The following is a 20,142-nucleotide window of genomic DNA, read 5'->3' as shown; positions in this document are numbered from 1 at the left end:
GTTTTGGGGTCCTTCTGGAGAAATGGGCTACTTGGAAAGATGGAATTACCAGTATTGTGAGTGCTACTCTCATTTTGATAAGTAGAGCATCTGGACAAGGAAGTCTTTGAATTTTTTCTCAAGTTTGGTATGAAAATTATATAACAGACAACAGGGACCTTGGAAGATTCTGGAGAGGAAACAGTTTTATTAAGTCATTGCAGAAGATCAACTATACATTTCAAAGCATGAGTTTATGATTTCATTTGACCTTTGAACAAGCTAGCTGGATCCCCATGCTCACAATGATAGCACATGCAGAGCCTCTGCAGAGATGAAGTAGTCCTAAAACTTGCATACATAGTTCTTTTTTCATGTATCATTGGAGGCATGGGATTAGCCCTGTAAAATAGATCATGTAAATTTGCAGGTACAAAAATGATGACTTGCACAGCAATTGCTAAGAGGTAAAGATCAAGCCATGAATCTTGCTCATCTGTTTGTGAAGCTCTTTGGGATAACTAAGAAAAACCAATATACTTGAAGATTAAGTCAGTAGGACAAACTTTGTAAGTTTGTTGCCTGGGACTGCTGAGAAATACCACAAAAGATCTTTAAAAACAGGCCAAGAAAAAAACCTGTCAGTTTAGCTATATTGATCCTGCTTTTGATGTTAGGGAACAAAGTGGATGATTTCTTGATATCCTTTTGAGCTCTGTTTTCTATGATTCTAAATTCCCAGATGCATCCTTGGGATGACTCTCTATCTGTAGATTTTTGGGTAGCAAAAAATGTTATCAAATACAACCATGGCAGAACATGTACTTGTCTCAATCTTTTATTCCAAGTGAATATCCAATTAAACCATTCACTTCAGTATCCCGCTGGTTTTCTCATTTGTTGACTCACGCAGGATGAGGGCAGAAGAGTGCTGCTGAACATCTGATTACATCCTTGGCAATGGGAAAACTATATAGACAAACACCAAGAGTGCCAGCTCAGCATTCAAAACTTATATAAATAAAATACCAGAGGCCAAATTAAGCTTTTACTTTACTGTTTTCTTCAATCGGCAAATGCAAATATATTTCTCCATAATTTATGTCTTGACAGATGATAATGAATGTGAAAATGCTACTCAGCCTTGCGGAGAGCATGCCAATTGCACAAACACAGTGGGAAGTTATTTCTGCATGTGTGTGCCTGGCTTCAAATCCAGCAATGGTCAACAAACTTTTGTACCTAATGATGGAACCTCCTGCGTGGGTAAGTTATTAATGTCTGCCAGCTAGCTTTACATTGTCACTCTTCTCCTATTGCTTCTGTTAATTATAGAAATCTAGCAAAATGCTTTCAGATATGTGAAGTCTGGAGTCCGGATATAAAATTCCCACGACCTGGACTGGTGCAGACTTATTTTTCCAGTTCAGGCCCACACTTCTCACGGATAACACAGCAGCTGCCATTGCTTTCAGTAATACTTCAAACTTGAGTCTGCTCACAATATTATTAATCCACATGTCACCGTTTTAGACAATGAATATATAGTTAAGGTAACCCAGAAATCCCCAGTCCACCTATTTATGCCACTGTTTCACCGATCTGTGAGGAAGGTGGTCATATTCTTAAAATGAAGCAGAGTGAGAAAGTATTCTGCATTCATGCTCTGGACCAACAAAATTCCCTATACGTTTGACCCACTATGCTCCAAATATCTTTTGTCTGGGGGCTTTGGTTGGGATATTTTTGGTAATTTTTCAAGTCTGATCAAAAGCAATGAGCAATGTCAGTAGTTACCCTACCTCCTGTGCTATCCATCAGCCTCTGTTTCTGTAGCAGTTGGATGGAACATGTTCAAGATTACAGGGGAGGAAAAGTTCTCTGGAAAAATGTTATTTCTGAACAACTATGCAATCCTTTAGGACTTCCTTTGAATGGAAGAACTGTAACTATTTCTCTTTTTTCAAACTCCTGGTAATTTTCTTTGTATGTTGCAACAGTCCTCAGGGAATGGGAAAATGAGAAATAAATCTATTGCCCTTTACACCTTTATGCTGACTGTGTCTCATTCTAGATATGTCTCCTGTGAGCTTGTAAGTGCTGACAACCTCTCTTCTTACTGCTCTTAATATCAGCAGAATGGCTGCATATTAAGCCAGAAAGTGATCTAATCAACATTTCTTGCCCATTGCTCACATCCATCTAAAAGAGCTCTGCTTTATCCAGCTGCTATGAATCGTTCTTAAATTAGCTGGGATTGAGACTGTTAGCACATTGAGCTGTAAATATTCTCGCCATTTCTGGTCCAGGCTTTGATTTTTACATTATGACATTTCCTCAGCTTCAGAAGTTTTGTCTTCAAAGTTATTTCTCTGACTGTTCTTGTGTCACTTTTAGCTTTTTACCATTAGCTTGCTAATTTCTCTTTTTTTTTTTTTTTTTTTTCCCTCTTTTCTTTACTGGGCAGACTGATCTTTTTTTATCCTCTACTGGGGGTTAGCTTACCACTTTTCTCTTTTTTTGCAAATCCATATGGGAGGAGCTGAGAGCTTCCAAAACTCACACTGAAATAAAAAAATTACCTGTGGGCACCTTTTCTCATTAAACAAGTGTACCAATTACTTTACCAAGCAGTGAGTCCTAAAGACAACCTTTTGATCCACAATTAATTTCTACTTTATCTGTCAGGGAAACCATAATAGGATATTTTGTACCCGATGGATCTGCTGCTACAGGTAGTAGGCATGACTTGCACAGGAGCAGCTGATGGTAGCGTATTCAGTGTATTATACACAACTGAAGCAAACACCAAAGTTGTCATTGTAAATACAGTACAAGTTATCCAGTACAAATCAGAGGACAGAGCTATCCATCCTACCCAAGTTTTTAGGACCCCAAAATATTTTCAGATCTTGCAAATCCTTAAGTTTTCTTTTTAATATAGGTGTATAATGTACATGGCAGTAACTTTATAAATAGAGTGGTTGAATTTTGGACAGTATGCCATTATGCAACCTATTTATTTATGCCATCAAATCTGGAGTTCCCAGTGATGTAAGTGTGGCATATCACTCTGTGTGAATTCTTTCAAAGGTCATGTGCGTGCGCATGTGTGTTCCTCCCCTCTTTGGATACTATACTAAACTTCTGAATTCAAAGTGATTATAACTCTCAAGGTACTGGATGAAAACAAAACTTGGGACGACGGCTTTGGGAAATGTCAGTTCACCCTTAATCCAACCAGAACGTTGAGTTTTGAGTTGAGGGTCAGCAGTGTTTCATCCATGTTATCAGGCAGAATTGATGAAGAGATAACAATGAAACATGCAGATAGAGGAGGAACTGGAGGGTAGGAAAGGAGAAAGAGAAAAAAAGGAGAAATGCAGAGATGTGATATTTCTGAAGATGATATTTTTCTGCTGTCCTGAATGTGAGCTATTAAAACCTATTTACTGTGTAAAAGCCATGCTTTTTCCTTAGACTTCACATTTTATTGAATGTTCAGCTGCAGATAAAAAGATGAAATATAAACCTACTTTTTTCACCCCAGTCAACAGAGTAAAAACGTGAAAATGGCCATCTGTAAAATGACAGTGACATCGGTGCCACTCTGCCTTTTCCAGGAATGTGCTATTAGTGTTCTTCAGGTATTTCTGAGAGCACTGAGAAGGCACCCATTCTCCATCACATCCTTTGCTGTGACAGGGGAGTTGTACAGTGGATGGGATATGGCATTACGCCACATTGCTAACTTTTCTTTTACCTGTGCCATTCGTAGGCTTTTTCATTTCTACTTTGTGTGTGCTGCTGCCTTCCACAGTATGGAGACACGGGGAGGGAACATCTAGTCCTTTGCAATTGGACTTTTCAATCACTTGCAAGCTACTAATAAGCAGAAGGTATAATGTAGATATCAAGCTGTCTTGACTGACTGGTGAAGAATCAAAGCAATGTAGGTACAATCCAGTAATTGGCAAGACTGAACATAATAACTGTTCTCAGTACTTTTAATTTAATTGGAATTTCCTTGCCTGCTGCAGTAAATGAGGAGTGACAAAGCACAGAAATAAAATAAAAGGTTATAAATCTATTTTCACACTAGCCTACGTGGTGCTGGTGATATTATTTTTCTGATCAGAGCTATTATAAAAGCTTCAAAGTTCAGCTCCAGGATTTGTTTTGAATATTTACTAAAAGGCCAGGGCTTTTTGCAGAGCTATGGCAAGTGCTCTTCTGTTTAAAAAGCTGATGTTGCTCAACCTTTGCTCAGGAATGCTGTCTGTGAAGACTGCTCACGCAAGCCTTGGCAGCCCACTCCCACTCCCATAGTATATCAAGGAGAACGGTTTGAGATCCTCGCCCCAAAGCTCCACTAAAATTGGATTGCTGAAAGCACTGACAAGCTGTTGTCTGTGTGTTGTCCAACAATCGCATATTTGGTTAAAAAGGCCTAAGTATGGAATATAAAGAAACAAAAACCTACAGCTACTGCACACGGTGTTTCAAAGCAGGAACTTAAAAGCAGCATTCTTGCAACTGTCGCAAATTGTTGGCTGCCCCTGACAATCTCATTGATTTAAAAGGGATACAAAGCTGATTAGTACCTTGCAAAATCAGGCATATTGCCTTTTAATTTTGTCATCCAGGAGATTTTTTTTTTCTCCAGGAAACAGTAAATTAGATAGGCGTGATATGGACTCATTCCATATGGACAATTCAACTGCAGAAAGTCTATTTGCATATACTCGACAGGGTGTCTCTATCAGACTCTAAATAGCCAGCCTGTGCCAGAGATGTGTCTGGGTCCTCGAGTTTCTGCTGTTTTGGAGAATCCTGACTTCTCATTAAAATCTCCATTATGCTTAATACCTGACATAATTACAAAAGGAAAGGTAATTTGTGTGACTGCCTAATAATAACTAAATTATTTACCAAACTAGTTTCATGAAAAGCTAAATATCATAATAATTTTGAAATATTTGCATTGGTAAATCACATGGAAATCTGATAGTTAGCAATGGTAGTCTGGAAAGTATTCAAATATTTATTTATAAGTCATTGTAAGTTTTAGCAAAGCTTATTGTCGTTTGCTGGTGTTTTAGCACTGCATTACATGCTGAATATCTTGTTAAGATGTACACGTCCTTCTCCGTGTAGATGACAAGGCCAAAGAAATCTTTGCTATGAGGCTGATGTGTGTTCTTGTTATACAAACTGGTATTGTCATGGTTTTCACCCTTGCCACTTCAATTCATTCAAAGTTTGTCTGTCTTACACAGAGTCACACAACAGGGCACTGACAGGCACCCACTTGTTTCAAAAAGAGCTTTATAATTTACTGATGTTGATGTAATAGGTTATTTAAATGCCAAGAGTAAGAAGTTTAGCCTTATGTCTTTAAATGACAGCATTTAATTTTGAGGTAGCCTGTGCGTAGCACTACATCACGCTTCCCCCCCCCCCCTTTTCTTCACTTTTGCCAGATTCATCGATGTATAACGTGGTTAGCTCCATGACTATGAATACTGAGGTCACAGAAACCATACAAATACGGATAATGCAAAACTCTGTTCATTAAAGGGAAACATTTGCAGTTTGAGGCATTAAATATGGAAACGAACTATTGCCCTAATGCAAATAATTTTAATTTAACTCCATACTTTAAACTTCAGTGCTTGCGCCAGCCCATGCAAACACAGGGCCTCCTTGGTGGCTCTCCCTGAAGAGCCGAGGTGGTTGTGCTGGGAAGGGCGAATGTGCCTCCAGCCCCAGACCTCCTTCTCATCTGTGCTGTGTGGGAGTCTTTGCGGCTTTGCAACGGGAGCTTCAAACCTTAGACAAGAAACACAGCATTTCAGGTACAAATCGGAGCTGTGGCTCGGTGAGGAAAATAGGGGTATGAAAGTGAGGTGGGACCTCAACCATCTCCTTGAACCCCAGGAAGACCTCTAGCATTATGAGCAGAAGAAAGGGAGCTGGGGAATTGAGCATGAAACAGCAAAGCTTGTGTGGATGCAAGCACTATGGGGATACTCCATTAAAAGTTTAAATGCATTTTATAGGTGCCTTGTATTAAAAAAAAAAAAAAAAAAGCAGCATTCATCTCATTATTTATGGAGGCTCTCTTGCCATTAATAAAGAATGTTCTATGAAGTTACCAAAAATGCTGTCCAAATAGGCAGACAGCCTCCAGGTATCCTTCAGAGATTTTTCTGCATTCCCTAGCTATATCCACAGATACACAGTACATTTTTCTATTCTTCCACAATTTCCGTTTCTCTAGCAACCTTATTTCACATACTTTTTTCTCATTTTTGTTGCATTCCTTTTTGAAAACCACTGATGATCGTGTATCAAAGTGAGTGCAAAACCAGTTCCTATATGCTAACAGTGCATTTCCAGTCCCCTGTATCTGCCTTTTGTCTGTGTTTAAAACCCACCTGGCTGCACAAAGGCTTCCTATCAATTCAGATAGCTATTCTCCTCCACTAATCAATTAATCAGTTCTCCTTTTTCACCAATTTCTTTCCCAAATTCAGTGTTGTGCCAGTTCTTAACTTAGGTTGTCCTCCTCTCCGGTTCATCCATTCTCCTCTCTACCTTTACGGTCCTTCAGTTCAGTTCTCGGCCGCTCCTCCTCCAGGCTCTACCTTTAAACCTGCTCTTGCGTCACTTCATTTTTCAACTCTTTTTGTCAGATATACCTGTCCCAAAGTGGTTCACCCTTTTCTCCTTTCCAGCGCAGCATTTCACAGTCCATTACTTCATTCTTCAGAATTATTTGGTATTGTTCCCAGTTTACTTTCTCCGCTGAGTTATTTGATCTTTATCCTCAGCCAACCAAATAATGCAAAATAATCTGTACTCTAGCCAGAGAATTAATACCCAGCTCTCCTAAATTGATCAATTCATGGATTCCCTTACCGGAATTCATCGGTTTTACTCTTGGACTGTGCCCCACCCAGTTACTGAACCTGTCTACCTAATGGCAAATTATTTAGAGGCAAAAAAGCCATTTTAGGCAAATGTAATTTGAATGTGGATTAAAAAAAAAAAGGCATGCCAAGCACTTTAAAGGGCACAGAGCTTAAATCTTAGATTAACGAGGTGGATAGAGTGATCTTTAGTAGCATCTTTTTAGAGCTGTGACTTAAAAGAAAAGGCTGCAGTTTTCTTTCTCTTTTCTAACTGAATCATAAGGCTGAGAAAATCTATTTACTCTAATCTTGGGAAAATGGATTTCAGATGATTTGCATCATGCCGAGCATTTTGTTATGATAGAATTAATATTTAAACTCATGGGTTTAAAACATGAACAATGCAGTATTATATAGTAATGGAAGTGGTGGTATAAAAGTATGATCAATTATGATTTATCTTTCTAATCCCTAAGTATTATAATTGGGAGGTGTTTTGCCATTAAGTTTGCCTTTCTAGTTTTTGCGCTTTTTTTCTTCCATGAAATTTTATTATGAAACTGCTTGCAGTGTGCAGGGCTATTATCAACAAAGCAGCAAGGTGTTAGTCTGTAAATACTTAATAAAAAATTCAATTTCTCACGATATTTGCAGATGTAGATGAGTGCAGCAACGAAGGAACTGTTGCCTGTGGAGATCATGCAAAATGTGAAAACGTGGATGGAGGGTTTAACTGCTCCTGTAAGGAAGGTTATCAACCATCCACAGGAAAATTGCAGTTTAAGCCAAATGATGGCACTTCCTGCCAAGGTACATGATATTATAAAGGTTTATGTGTTATTATAGAGCTACATCTTCTGAGAAACCCACCAGTGCCTCTTTATCTTCAGATAGATTAATCAGCAAGACATGAAAAAGAGGCAAGGCAGCGGCATCTACATTTCCTGACAATAGAATCATTTTGTAAATGTATTTTTGCTAACCAGTGTGATGAAATCCATTTGAGATAATGGATACCTCCTCGTAGTTGTCAGATCTGTACTCCTCTGTAAATTTGAGCTGTCTCTTAACTTCACCTGTGGAAGACTCAAGGAAAGGGGCCAAACTCTACCTGAGTAAAAGAAAAGCTCAGAGTCCCATCCAGTACTGTAACTTTGGCCAGGATGAAGTCTTAGGAGCCTTAGTAGTTCGAGAATGGAGTGCTGCATCTTACATCCATAAATTCAGAATGCTGGTGGTTTGGGGAACTGCTTAGACGAGAGAGCCCTTACAATGGGTATATACTGGATATTGATTAAACTGCTATATATAATTAGTTTCTTTTTAATTTCTACAGAAAATCCAAAGGCCAAGTGTGAGTTATACAAAGACTGCATAACTGAACATATTAATAGAACTTTAGCTGGAGTAAGTAGCATTGGTTTATAGATCAATTTCCAAATCCTTTAATTGTTTCTGTTTGAAACTGTTATTTCAATTATAATAGTTCTTAAGGAGCTTTTAACAAATGCTTGAAGCATACAATTGAACTTAAGCATGTTTACAGAAGTCTTTTTAATAATTTCAAATTATTTGAACTGGGTTGTATGTTCAAATCGTGATAATAACTTGCTGGGAATCTGTGTGTTCTGTTTCCAGCAAAGTGAGTCATGATGCATGAAAAATTCAGAAGTGTGGTAATCACTCAACTGTTTCTGTAATTTCTGAGGTTACACATTGCTGCATTTACTGATGTGCAATTATTTGCTTGTTCACAGTGAAAGGCAGCAAGATAGCTTACAAAAGTAATGTCAACAAGTGACAAAATAGAAAATGGAGCAATAACATCCTGGTATGCTAGTATATTTACTCCTCAAAGCATAGTATGTAAAGTGGTACAGAATTTATAGACTCTCAGACTCTGGACTCAAGGTTTTTTTCACAAGAAGCAGAGATTCCTGAAGCAAATTAAAAAAAATATTAATGAATCCACTATTCATTACTCCACAGCTATAGTATTGTCTAATTTAAAAGGATAAATGAAACATAAGCATAAAAAAATTTAAAAAATGTATATGTTTGCATTTTATACTAAGCAGTTTGCCAGTTGCAAGATTCAGACAGATATTATTTTAAAGGCTTTTGTTTACCTAGTGTAAGATATTAGCATGCTTTCTATGTTAACCTGCAATGTAATACATTATATTAAATATAATACATACTTACCACATTTACGTGCAAAGACATGGTAAATGCCACAGCAGGATCTTAGAGTGAGATTTTTTTTTTAAAATATGAAGTCAAACTAAACTTAAATGAAAGTAATAAGTCAAAATACCTCCATTTTCTGTAAATAACAGTGTGTCAGATTTTACCCTATTTTTTAGCCCATGTTCTAGTACTATGCAGCTGCAGTCAAAGACGAAGCAAGCCCCGTAAAAGCTGTTCAGCAGCAGAGACTACAGATCTTACAAAATCAGGTGTTGAGGGGGGGTTTTGGTGGATAAAATCTCGTTAGATTTCAGTATTGTGAAGAAAGAATTGTTCTCCTATTCAGCCATGAGACTGAAACTTGCAGTCTTAATCATCTCACCCTCTCTAGCCTGTTTTTAAACTAATTGTTTTATGTAAGTGCATTTAGCACTTCATAAACTGAAGCAGTGAAGGTGAAATAGGCAGTACAGTTTCACTAAACTACGTGTTTTATAATCTGCCTTTGAAAAAAACCAACCACAAAATATAGAAGTACTGCCCATCTGCTCCCACCTCTTCAGCTAAAATTTAACAGAAAAAAGTCAATGGAGTAACTATATCACTGATATTTAACTATTTTTGCAGACCATTTATTAGTTCATTTTGGAGCATTAAGATAAATAAAACTGAGCCGCAGTAGTGGAAAAAAAAAAAGTATAATGATAGCACGACTTTTTTTTTTTTTTTTAATCATAATTGCTTGTTAGGGTTATATCAGACGTGTAACACTATTACTTTATAGGTCAGCCTGTTGATTTAGTTAGTGCCTCTTTTTATGCACAAGCATCTTAAAAGCCGGTATGTTAATTCACAGAAATCAGTCATTCGCAATGGGTTTACTTTCACTTGAAGAGATGTGACTTTACCTGTTTTGTTCAGATGTGAGTTCTGGTATTTTTCAGATCAGTCATTTAAAAACACCCCTGGAGATGCTGCAAGAAATTAATAAGAATACTTTGGGACCACTTTTACCTGTAGATGTGATTTCATATGTTGAAGTACTCTCTTACTCGTCGCTGAATACCATGCATTACTCTGTTTCTGACAATGAAGCACTTCATAACACAACCATTAACGTGAGTGGATCAAGCCTTAAAGTTGTGGGGCTTTTTCATGTTTTACAAATAGCGTATGGCTCTTCTGCTTAAAAATATTCATTTATTTACAGGTTTTTGTTAACACTGTGAACAATTTTTTACAAAAGGACAAACTTACAGCCTGGGAAGCTCTTCCCATAGATCACCAAAGACGGAGCCTGACTAAGCTGCTGCATACTGCAGAACAAGCGACGCTTCTCATGTCGCAGAACTTCAAAAAGACAACACAGCTAGATGCTAACGCAAGTGACATAGGTAAGATAAAGAAAATTAATCTAAGGTATGCTTTAGGTGTGGATTACACTGAGGAGTTTTTCAGCACAATTATGAAGATTAGAAATGGTGTTATGTGAAACACACAGGTGTTAATTTGTATGAGTTTCATAACTAACACCTGACTTTCAGTGTAGGTATCATCATTTTCAAAGATTGAACATTTGAGCCCAGAGCCCAGAAAAAACTTGAGTGGCTGTGGGAAGTTGTCCTTTTAGAGTCTCTTTCAATCTCTCACTATAGTCATACTGTCACAGTGAATCTGGATGCATCTTATGGGCACAAAATTATCCTATGGATCTTATATGCATAAAAACACCAGTGGAATGAAAACTGGATTTGCTCTATACCCTTTTTTTTACTCTTTTTGGTCCAGTTAAGGTATTGTAAATGACCTTGGAATAAGGATTGTACCTAGTGAGTCCAATCTTGCATGGTTTTATTTTCAGAGGAGGACAATTGGTGAGTTTCAACTGCACCATTTTGCTCTCTTACCTTGTTCCTGTGTGCTGGTGTCTTCACACCAACTCCCATGATTTTCCTGTGGTAATAATAGTTGTACCATTCCTTCAATGGGAGCAGAGTAAGGCTAATACCAGCTGCTTTCAAAAATCCTAATAAAGCATTGTTGATTCCTTTGGCAATGGCTATTCTTGCTTCTTTTTTTTCTTTTTCTGAATGTACTCAAACTGTACGTGACCTGATTTCTTATTTTAGATTCAGTACAGTCCTTCAGTGCCTCTTACTGGTTTGCTGGTTTATAAGATGACTTGATGAGAAAGATTCCTCCTTTGGTCCTGAGGCAGGTCAAACCATCTGTTCTTCCCTCACCTTTCTGAAACTAAATTAGCAAGAGTGCTGAAAAAATAGGGAAGGATTTGTCCATGACATAAACTTTGTAGAAGCAGATTTATGTTAGTGCGGAGCACCTCTGGGTGCGCGGCAGATGCGGAGAGGTCCCAGGAGCTGGTGGCAAAGGTCCTCTTCCCCCGCCACCCCGGCTGAGAGCAGAGCTCTCGTGGCCGCACACCTGAGCCCGTGACGGTTGAGAAGAGAGAGGATTCGGGTGCAGCCTCTGGTGGCAGTGTGGACATCAGTTAGACCAAGGTGACAAAAAAAGCTGGTAAAGAGAATGGGAAGGAATTTCCATGTTGAAAGACAGATAGTTTTTTGGCTTGCTTTTGTTCCAAAATGGGAAATTCTGGGAGCTCTTTTCCAAACTGGCCCCAAACACCAAAATTTTTTGTTACTGATTCTCAGCATGAATATATTTTCCACAGGGCTTGCACGTGCCCCATACATCTCTTTTGGGACAAGACCCACAACATTACCCCTATCTCTCCACTGTGTTTTATGGTGCGAGCTCTTGAGCTACAAGCTTTTCAAAACTCCAGCCACAGAAAACTATTTCTTACGTCCTGACAAACATTTTTCTGACAGCTGGTCTATTGAATAGCTCATACTATTTTTGTGTGCTGTGCTATAAGCAATGCAGATGGTCTAGCTTAGTGATATTCCTCCATCAGTCAAGTTTTAGATTTGTTTGTTGTTGTTTTGTTTTGTTTTTAAAAAAAGGCCTGATTGACTTTTTTTGTTCCCATCCCGGGTGATTGAAAATCAGCACTATAATGAACCAAGTAAAGAGCTCAATGTCCTCTAATGTAGTTTTTGTCCTGAGGGGTGATACTTGTTTGTTTGCTTTTTGACAAGACACATCATTATTTCATGGTGCAATGTGCATTTGGTAGCATGGATAGATAACTATAAAATATATACTTTTCAAAAATTGGCTTTTATCAAATGTTACTATTCAGTAGAGAATTTTATGCTTTGCTTTTTATAATTGTGATTTGTAGTCCCTTTCAGAAATGCATTTTTAATAAAGCAATAGCTCTTCCTAAAGTAACCTACATTATTCTTTCCAATGCCTAATTTAATGCAAGGTAAATAAAAGACTATATTTTTCATGGAAAGAGTAAAAAGTATGAGAGCAAAATGTATGCATGAAAATAACAAAACATAGAGGTTTAAGCAAACACACTATATTAATAGCATTTTTCTTGAAATATTTGGCACAATGATGTATTCTTAAAATTCACAGTAATTATGCAATCCAATAGCACATTTATTAACCCAACTGTAAATTATGGTAGACCATAATGGAGCTGTGATTTGTACAGTATTTTTCTTCTTTTGCAGCACTCAAGGTTTTTGCTTTTGATTCACACCACATGAAACACATTCACCCTCACGTATACATGGGGGGAGACTACATAAAGATCTCTCCAAAGAAGAGACAGGAATCTCATCCTAATGGTAAGAAAAAAAGGGTTAGAGAGTAGGTGTAGGTAGGTAATAAACACCTTGGATAGACTTGTACACAGTAATAAATAACCAAATCTGCAGTTTGCCAAGACTGAGCTTCAGCCCTGCTAACTACAGAGGACTCAAGGTATTTTTACCACCTGTTTTTATCATTTTGCCCCTTTATTGTCTCAAGACTAGTATTTCTAACATTTCCAATGGCACAGTGAGTACCCAGTGAGTTACTGGTCTTGGTACCAGAGACCTGAGGTTTATCCTTTTCTCAGCCATAGATCGGCTGTGGGACCTTGGACTGGCCCCTTCAACTCTGTCACTTCTCCTCCAAAAATCAGTGCATCCTTTCTATTCAGAGAGTGGCGCACTGGGGCAAGACCATGTATTCTTCAGTACCAAAACCAGCAGGGTCCAGATCTTGGCTTGGACCTCAGAGTGCTACAGAAATGGCTTACAACTACTGTCATCTCTGAAAATAGATAAATGTGTTTAAACAGCTCTGGAATTGAAACACCTAACCTAATAAACACAGACAAGATTTTTTTAAGTCTTAATCTTCCAGCTAATCTGAATCTCACCACCTAGCAGTACCTAAAAATATGGCTTATCTTGGCACCAGGGAGAAAAATCATGACTGTTTTTCAGATCAGCACTGCATCCTAAAATACCTTTTGCTTTCTTTTTCCTTATGTGTCTTCTACCCTGGCTCCACTGTAATGGAAGTCAAAACAAGCCAGGTGCTTCAGAGAGGCCCAATATTTACCTCAGGTCTGGGCCATTTTGCTTTATGAGACGTGACACCACATGTGTAGCCAATTGCAGAACCGCAGCAAACATATATTACTCTAGAAAAAAAAATGTATGCGTATATCTAATTAGAATTTCCAATGCGAACACACATTTTTATTTCTAATGGCAGTTACATAGTTTTAAATAAAGCTATATTTCATTGTCTCTAAAACATTTTTATAAGTATTCTACAAAGATTCCATCTGTTTTGCATATTTTATGCAATAGCAGTAATAATGTCGATTGTTTATTGTTTCCTTAATGTCTTCAATTTTGTTCTTCTATAAAAAAAACGCACAAACTACTAAACATGGTCTGTTTGATTGATAGGCACCGTTGCAGTTGTCTTTCTGCGGTATAGCAATATCGGTTCTTTGCTTTCATCACCTAAAAACCGCTCCTTGAAAGAGACTTCAGAGCAGAGACAGACAGTAAGCTCATCAGTTATAGCTGTTGCAATTAGCTCAAATCCACCTACGCTCTATGAGCTCGAGAAAATAATATTTACCTTAAAGTATGCCAAGGTAAGGGGTTTTTTTATTATCAACTTCAAATAAAGCAAAACAATAACTAATCATTTTATGTGATGTAACCATACCTACAGTGTATGATATATTGAGACATAATTTTATAGTTTGCTGATGAGTTTGTCATTTATTTCTCTAATAAGATTAATCTCAAACGTGACATCCTAAGTGCAATATACTAAATATGATACAGCTGAAAATTGCTACGGAACTAAAGCAAGGGCAACAATGCCATCTTTGCTGGGTTGCAGTATGAATGAAATGTAGATGCCTAAGCCAGAGAATATGACAGGATCTTGACTGTTCTGTGTTGAGGCGTCTTTTTTTTTTTTTTCCCCTGAAAGTTTATCAGATGGTTAGCATGCATACTAAAAAAAGTGCAGAAATGCTTTAACCTTAACGCAAAAAATTAACCTGCAGCTAGGAGGTAATAGCAGAACCTATAGTATTGCAACTTTGTTATTTCTGAAATCTGAACGCATATATTTAAAACTGAGAGTTTTACTTCCAGTATATATAGATTTTGCTGACTTCACTTGTATATGAAGAATTACCTTATGTGGCACAACAAATTATCAGAAACATAACAAGAAAGTGATTCTGAAGGGAGGTGGGCAGCAGGACAAGGTGCTCACCTTGGTTATGCAGCTTTTTAAATTTGTTACTTGCCTTCTAATATTTGAGCTAGAGATCACCTTTATATAAATTTGCATATATTTATACAGCCTCTAGTACAGTGGGGACCTTATCTTTGGCTAGTGTTAGTAAGCACTAACTGTAATAAATAATACTAATGGTCTTATTCATCGCTGTCATCGCACCTGATGTAGCAGGTGTGATATGACCCTGGCTTTATCCCAGATTACTTTGTAAAATGCACAGAATAAGTCTCAGTTTTTTGAACTGCTCGTTTGGAAGGGACTATGAGCAGGACAAGCAACGTGGCCGTAACCTTGGGGTTCAGTCCATGTTTAGCAGGTGCAGGGGTATATATAACAATGTTTTCAGTAGATAAAAATTCCAACACCTGTACAAGTGCCAGAAGAGTCCAGTAATCTGATTAGCCTACATGTTTGGTGGGGTGTTAGCTGTGTGGATGAAATGCTTCCATCCCCAGCTATGTTTTAATTGCTTGGAATAGGCCTTGCAGAATGTGCTTTTTGTTTCCCAGCCTTCCAACGGTAACAAGCAATTTTTAATGAATTGCGCTGGCTAACGTAAGAAAGGTCTCTTGATGGGAAATATCCTGCCTTTTGCCATCAGTAAAACATCTTGTTTCTGTTCCAGACTGCGGATAAAGATATTAAATGTGCATTTTGGAACTACTCAGCAGACACAATGAACGGCAACTGGGCTACAGAAGGCTGTGAGCTGACACATTCCAACTCTACTCATATCTCATGCAAATGTAATCATCTGACTCATTTTGCTGTTTTGATGTCCTCAGGTGGCTCTGTTGTAAGTGCTATTTTAATTTAGTGTTTTACCTGATACTTTCTCCTGTCTTCATTCCTTATGTTTTTATTTCAGTGCAACTTGTGCACTTTTCCCCCTTTAGGTTGTCTCTTGTTTTTGTTCAGCAAACACACAATTTATTGTGCACAGAGCAAACAAAATTCCTCCCATATGCGTTTGAATTTCCTTATGTCTTTTCTGCAGTATTACAGAGCAGTGATGCAGCAAAGTATCTTGTTCCAAATACACAGTCTGTTGTGCTTATTTTTGGTGCATTGCTTTTAATTTTAAATCCCAATTTAAGACCGCTGTGGGATTTAGCTGGCATTCATTGGTGGTCAGTAACCATATGGCCTTGAATTTCTCTCTCTCTAAACTTTGCCACCCATTAGTCTAACCTTGGCATCTAAAAATCTGCTTTAAATTCTCTCCTGAGAGTTCACAACAGCATAATCAATTTGAAGTTTAAGACTATTAAACATGGACACTCATGACCAGCACAAAATCGTGCAAATGACCACTCAATTTATGTCCTCCTTATATTAAGAGGCCCCATGGATTTCCAGATCCGCAGGAGCTCGGGTCTTGCCTCAGGAGGCAGCTTTATAAGGTATCGGAACTGACAGCAAGCAGAATATTAGCATGAATATACTGTATTGAGACAGTTCTCTCACACTGTGAATTTCATGCTGATAGAGGCTGTTTCCTGGTTGCTAAATAGCATCCTAACTCTTCAGTTCAAATTTAAAACCTTTGCAGGTACTTATATAGTTATTTTGAAAAGGAAGGCTGGGAGGAGAATAATCTCTGGTCCTTTATTTAGGAAAAAAAAAACCACCTTAGATCCATTTTATGGTCAGTCGAATACTATCCGTATGCTGATGCACAGTCATGTATTTCAGAGATTGTTTGTGCAAATACCAAGCAGCAAATGCAACTGTATTCCTATACAGAAAATATTTGCATCTGATATTAAAATAGCCTGTGTTTCTTTGGAGAATGTTCATGTTACATATCTGGAATAGCATTTGTTTGAAGTGATTGTTATTTCAGAGTTGTTTTGATCATGTTGCAAATTCAGTAAGAAGGTTATTCAATTTTGCTTATCTAAGTCACTGCTGTGATAAGTCCTTTTATATTAGAAAATGTTCATGTCATATTAATATATGTCCTACTGCCAGTGTATTTGTCATTCACTAAAATGATCTGATTTTTAAAATCATATTAGGAGATACTGCTGTTAATAAAAAGTTTTGTTAAGAAATATCAGAAAATGCAAGAGCAGGAATATATACAATTCATTACTAATTTCCCCTAGAATTATATCTGTCTCACAAAAAAACAATACTTTTTAGATTATCTAAAGTGTACATTTACAGTGAAACTCTACAAACAGTTTTGATTAATATTTTGTAGAAAAGAAGAAAAGAACTGTATTATAGAATGAGGTCTTTCTTGAGAAGGTACAAAGCTATTCTTTTAAATATTATATTATAATTTTCCCCCAGGGTGTTACAAATTATAACATTCTTACAAGAATCACTCAGCTAGGAATAATTATTTCGTTGATTTGCCTCTCCATGTGCATTTTTACATTCTGGTTCTTCAGTGAAATTCAAAGCACTAGAACGACAATTCACAAAAACCTCTGCTGCAGCCTTTTCCTGGCGGAACTTATTTTTCTGATTGGAATTAATATGAACACTAATAAGGTGGGTAGTTTTTGCTTGTATCTTGATTTTGTGTTGTAAGGTAAATATACAGTACAAGTTATGATCTTCCATCTGCTTCCAATATTTCCTAGTATCAGTATGAATATTCTAGGGACACCGACTTCCCAGTCCAGTAACAGGAAATATAAAATGGTCATTTAAAGAAGTAGGGTCTTCATCCACCATCCTCCGTGGATATCATTTAAACTTTGTCAGCTTAACCAAGACTGTGGTCTCAATGTGTTTAGCACTTTGACTTTTCACATCCATTTGGATGCGGTACAAAGCCACATTGGTGGCTCTCTGGGTGACAAGTTTCCCCAAAAGCCAGGCCAGAGCTGCAGTCCCAAGCTGGCATTGAAGGCATTGTGCTGGTGGCTGGAGGACCCCTTTCCTTTCTACATGTGAGGTCTTGACCCATCCCTGTTTCTTTTCATTAAGGTTGGGCTGTTGATTTTTGCATCTCAGATTAGTTTGAGGAAATTAAATTATGCATAAATTATCAAAATGCTCCTACTATAAGTAGCTGAATGGGATTTAAAATTACCTGAAAAAATACGAGCTGCTATCCCCGAGGTAGCACTCCAGTACTGATTGATTGAGCAATATCATTTTACAAACATTTTGTAGTAACAAAAGTTATTTCGGAAATAATTCCTTGTGATGCCTAATTACATTGTCATCAAAATCATAAAAATGAACTTTGTCTAGCTCAGGAAAGCATATAGACCACTCAGCTGTAACTACGGGATCAACCTTGTCAATTTGTTTATGCAGTTTTTCTGGGAAGACGTGCACCAATTTTAAAAGTTGAATGTAGTCTATGTTACCAGTTGCTACAGAAAACACTAATGAACAAGTGTGCTCGTGGGTGTAGGCCAAGTTCTTGTCACACAGCATTACCTCTGGGCTGCTGGACCACCACTTTAACATCACTAGGTTGCTGTGCATATGCTGTTATATTAACATGGACTTATTAATAGAATTATGACTCTTGCTTTCTCTGATTTAATTTCTAGCTCTTCTGTTCAATCACTGCTGGATTACTCCATTATTTCCTTCTAGCTGCTTTTGCATGGATGTGCATTGAAGGTATTCACCTCTACCTTATAGTTGTGGGAGTCATCTACAACAAGGGTTTCTTGCACAAGAATTTCTATGTCTTTGGCTATGTCAGTCCAGCCGTGGTCGTTGGAATCTCTGCCGCACTAGGATACAAGTACTATGGCACCACAGAAGTGTAAGTTGCTGTTTCTGTGTCTAGATCAACATACACCAAGGATGCAATAGTCACAATAGCACGTTTCAAGGCATTTTCTGCTGTTTACTTTTCAGATGTTGGCTCAGCACAAAGAATAACTTTATATGGAGTTTTATAGGACCAGCATGTCTAATAATTCTTGTAAGTATAATTTTCATTTTTTATTGTAGTACATAAAACCAATAATAAAAGGTGTTTAATAATCACCCACCCATTGCCAGCATAGCTGTGAGTGCTAATTATAGGGCAGAATTGGCTAATTTAGACCTTTTTATAGTGTCTCTAAATTATTTATATGCTGTACATCTAAATACTTTACTAGCCTGAAAAATTAGTTTGACAAAAAAAGCCCAGTATAAGATCAGAGCTTTTTCCTTACTTGCTCGCTTGCTTTTATCCCAATGGTTTGAGAAATTCTGTGAAGCATTTCTGGTTTTTAAGAAATAGCATCTTCATATGTCGTTGCCATCTCAGCACGGCTCAGCAGGAGGTGTACACAGACACTATCCTAGCAGACAGATAATCTGGTTTTTCAAATGTTGTGTGACTTAATCTCTTATCAGTGATCGGTCATCTTTGTAAGATTAGACTGTCATCTTTATGTTTTTATCACTCGCGTGTACCCTGTCATCATCAAAGCTATTTTAAACTAAATTGCGACGTCAGAGAAAAGAACCCGCTATTTCACATGGGCAGACAAGTCAAGTATTGATAGCCCTATTTCAGCTGTGAAGAGGGCCTTTTTAATTCTTATTGGAAGTGGTTTCAAACCTGCAAATTTGGCAGGTATTATATGTTCAGTTCTGAATCGAGACATTTTTGGTGCCTCGGGAGCATTTCTAAGTGCTATGAAGTTTAACAAACCATTCCAGTTGTAATGGGGCATTATTGTGTATGACTGGGTTGACAGTGATCTGGCAATAGCTGGAGCTAACAGGAGGAGAAGGTACAATGGTGAGGCCTCATGACATCTATGGTCAAGCCAGTTATAACCCTTTGTTGCTTTTTAAGCTATTTGGTGATAAATGTGAGGATTTGTAAAGAAGAAGTGGCAGTGCCAAGCACACAAATGATGACAGTAAAGCAGTTTTATTTCAATGCATTAGCCATTTCAAAGCTGAGTAAAGTACCAGGTATAATTCTGGTCAAATTCCACCCCAAATACCTACTGTAGATTGGGGATAGGCTGGGAGCAACCCCTTTGCCTAAGTGAAGCCACGCAAAGGAGCCAAGGCTGGACCACAAATCTGATTCTTGCACAAAAACATTAAACTCATTGTCAGCACAAATGCCCATGTACCCAAATAGCGCTTTCAGTTTCTGTGAACGGGGACCCAGGAGATAGGTGGTTTGGATTGCACTGTAGTACGCCTTTCAGACAGCACGTAAATGGTGAAGAACAGAACCGGTTCTGTACCAACGGATTTTCTGTCTCGGGGCACATTGTTTCAAACGCATCCTTGGACTTCAGATCTGCAGTAGTAGTGAGGCATAGGGAGCTGAAGTGTTTATCAGGAGTACAAACTAAGTTCTCCTCTGATTGCTTAAGCAGAAACACTACTTCTGAAGGTGTTTCCTTAT

The 20,142-nt window shown here is 37.8% G+C and overlaps 1 protein-coding gene across 4 annotated transcripts in view; it reads left to right on the top strand.

The window, feature by feature from the left end:
* ADGRL4 (adhesion G protein-coupled receptor L4) overlaps positions 1-20,142 on the top strand; it is a 161,549-nt gene that overhangs the window by 124,501 nt on the left and 16,906 nt on the right. For 2 of the 4 annotated variants that reach the window (XM_075759764.1, XM_010309564.2), the window contains exons 3-13: positions 1,093-1,245; positions 7,551-7,706; positions 8,233-8,303; positions 10,031-10,204; positions 10,297-10,480; positions 12,698-12,814; positions 13,937-14,130; positions 15,421-15,591; positions 17,097-17,300; positions 18,320-18,540; positions 18,636-18,702. In XM_075759764.1, coding sequence (XP_075615879.1) covers positions 1,093-1,245; positions 7,551-7,706; positions 8,233-8,303; positions 10,031-10,204; positions 10,297-10,480; positions 12,698-12,814; positions 13,937-14,130; positions 15,421-15,591; positions 17,097-17,300; positions 18,320-18,540; positions 18,636-18,702 — 1,712 coding nt within the window. The remainder of the gene's footprint in view (positions 1-1,092; positions 1,246-7,550; positions 7,707-8,232; positions 8,304-10,030; positions 10,205-10,296; positions 10,481-12,697; positions 12,815-13,936; positions 14,131-15,420; positions 15,592-17,096; positions 17,301-18,319; positions 18,541-18,635; positions 18,703-20,142) is intronic. The other 2 variants (XM_075759766.1, XM_075759765.1) reach the window with 1 other exon arrangement.

Source organism: Balearica regulorum, chromosome 8 (genome assembly GCF_011004875.1).
Source record: "Balearica regulorum gibbericeps isolate bBalReg1 chromosome 8, bBalReg1.pri, whole genome shotgun sequence".
In the NCBI taxonomy this organism is placed as follows: domain Eukaryota; kingdom Metazoa; phylum Chordata; class Aves; order Gruiformes; family Gruidae; genus Balearica; species Balearica regulorum.
The sequence above is the reverse complement of the archived record's forward strand: the minus strand, read 5'-3'. Positions and strand labels throughout refer to the sequence as shown.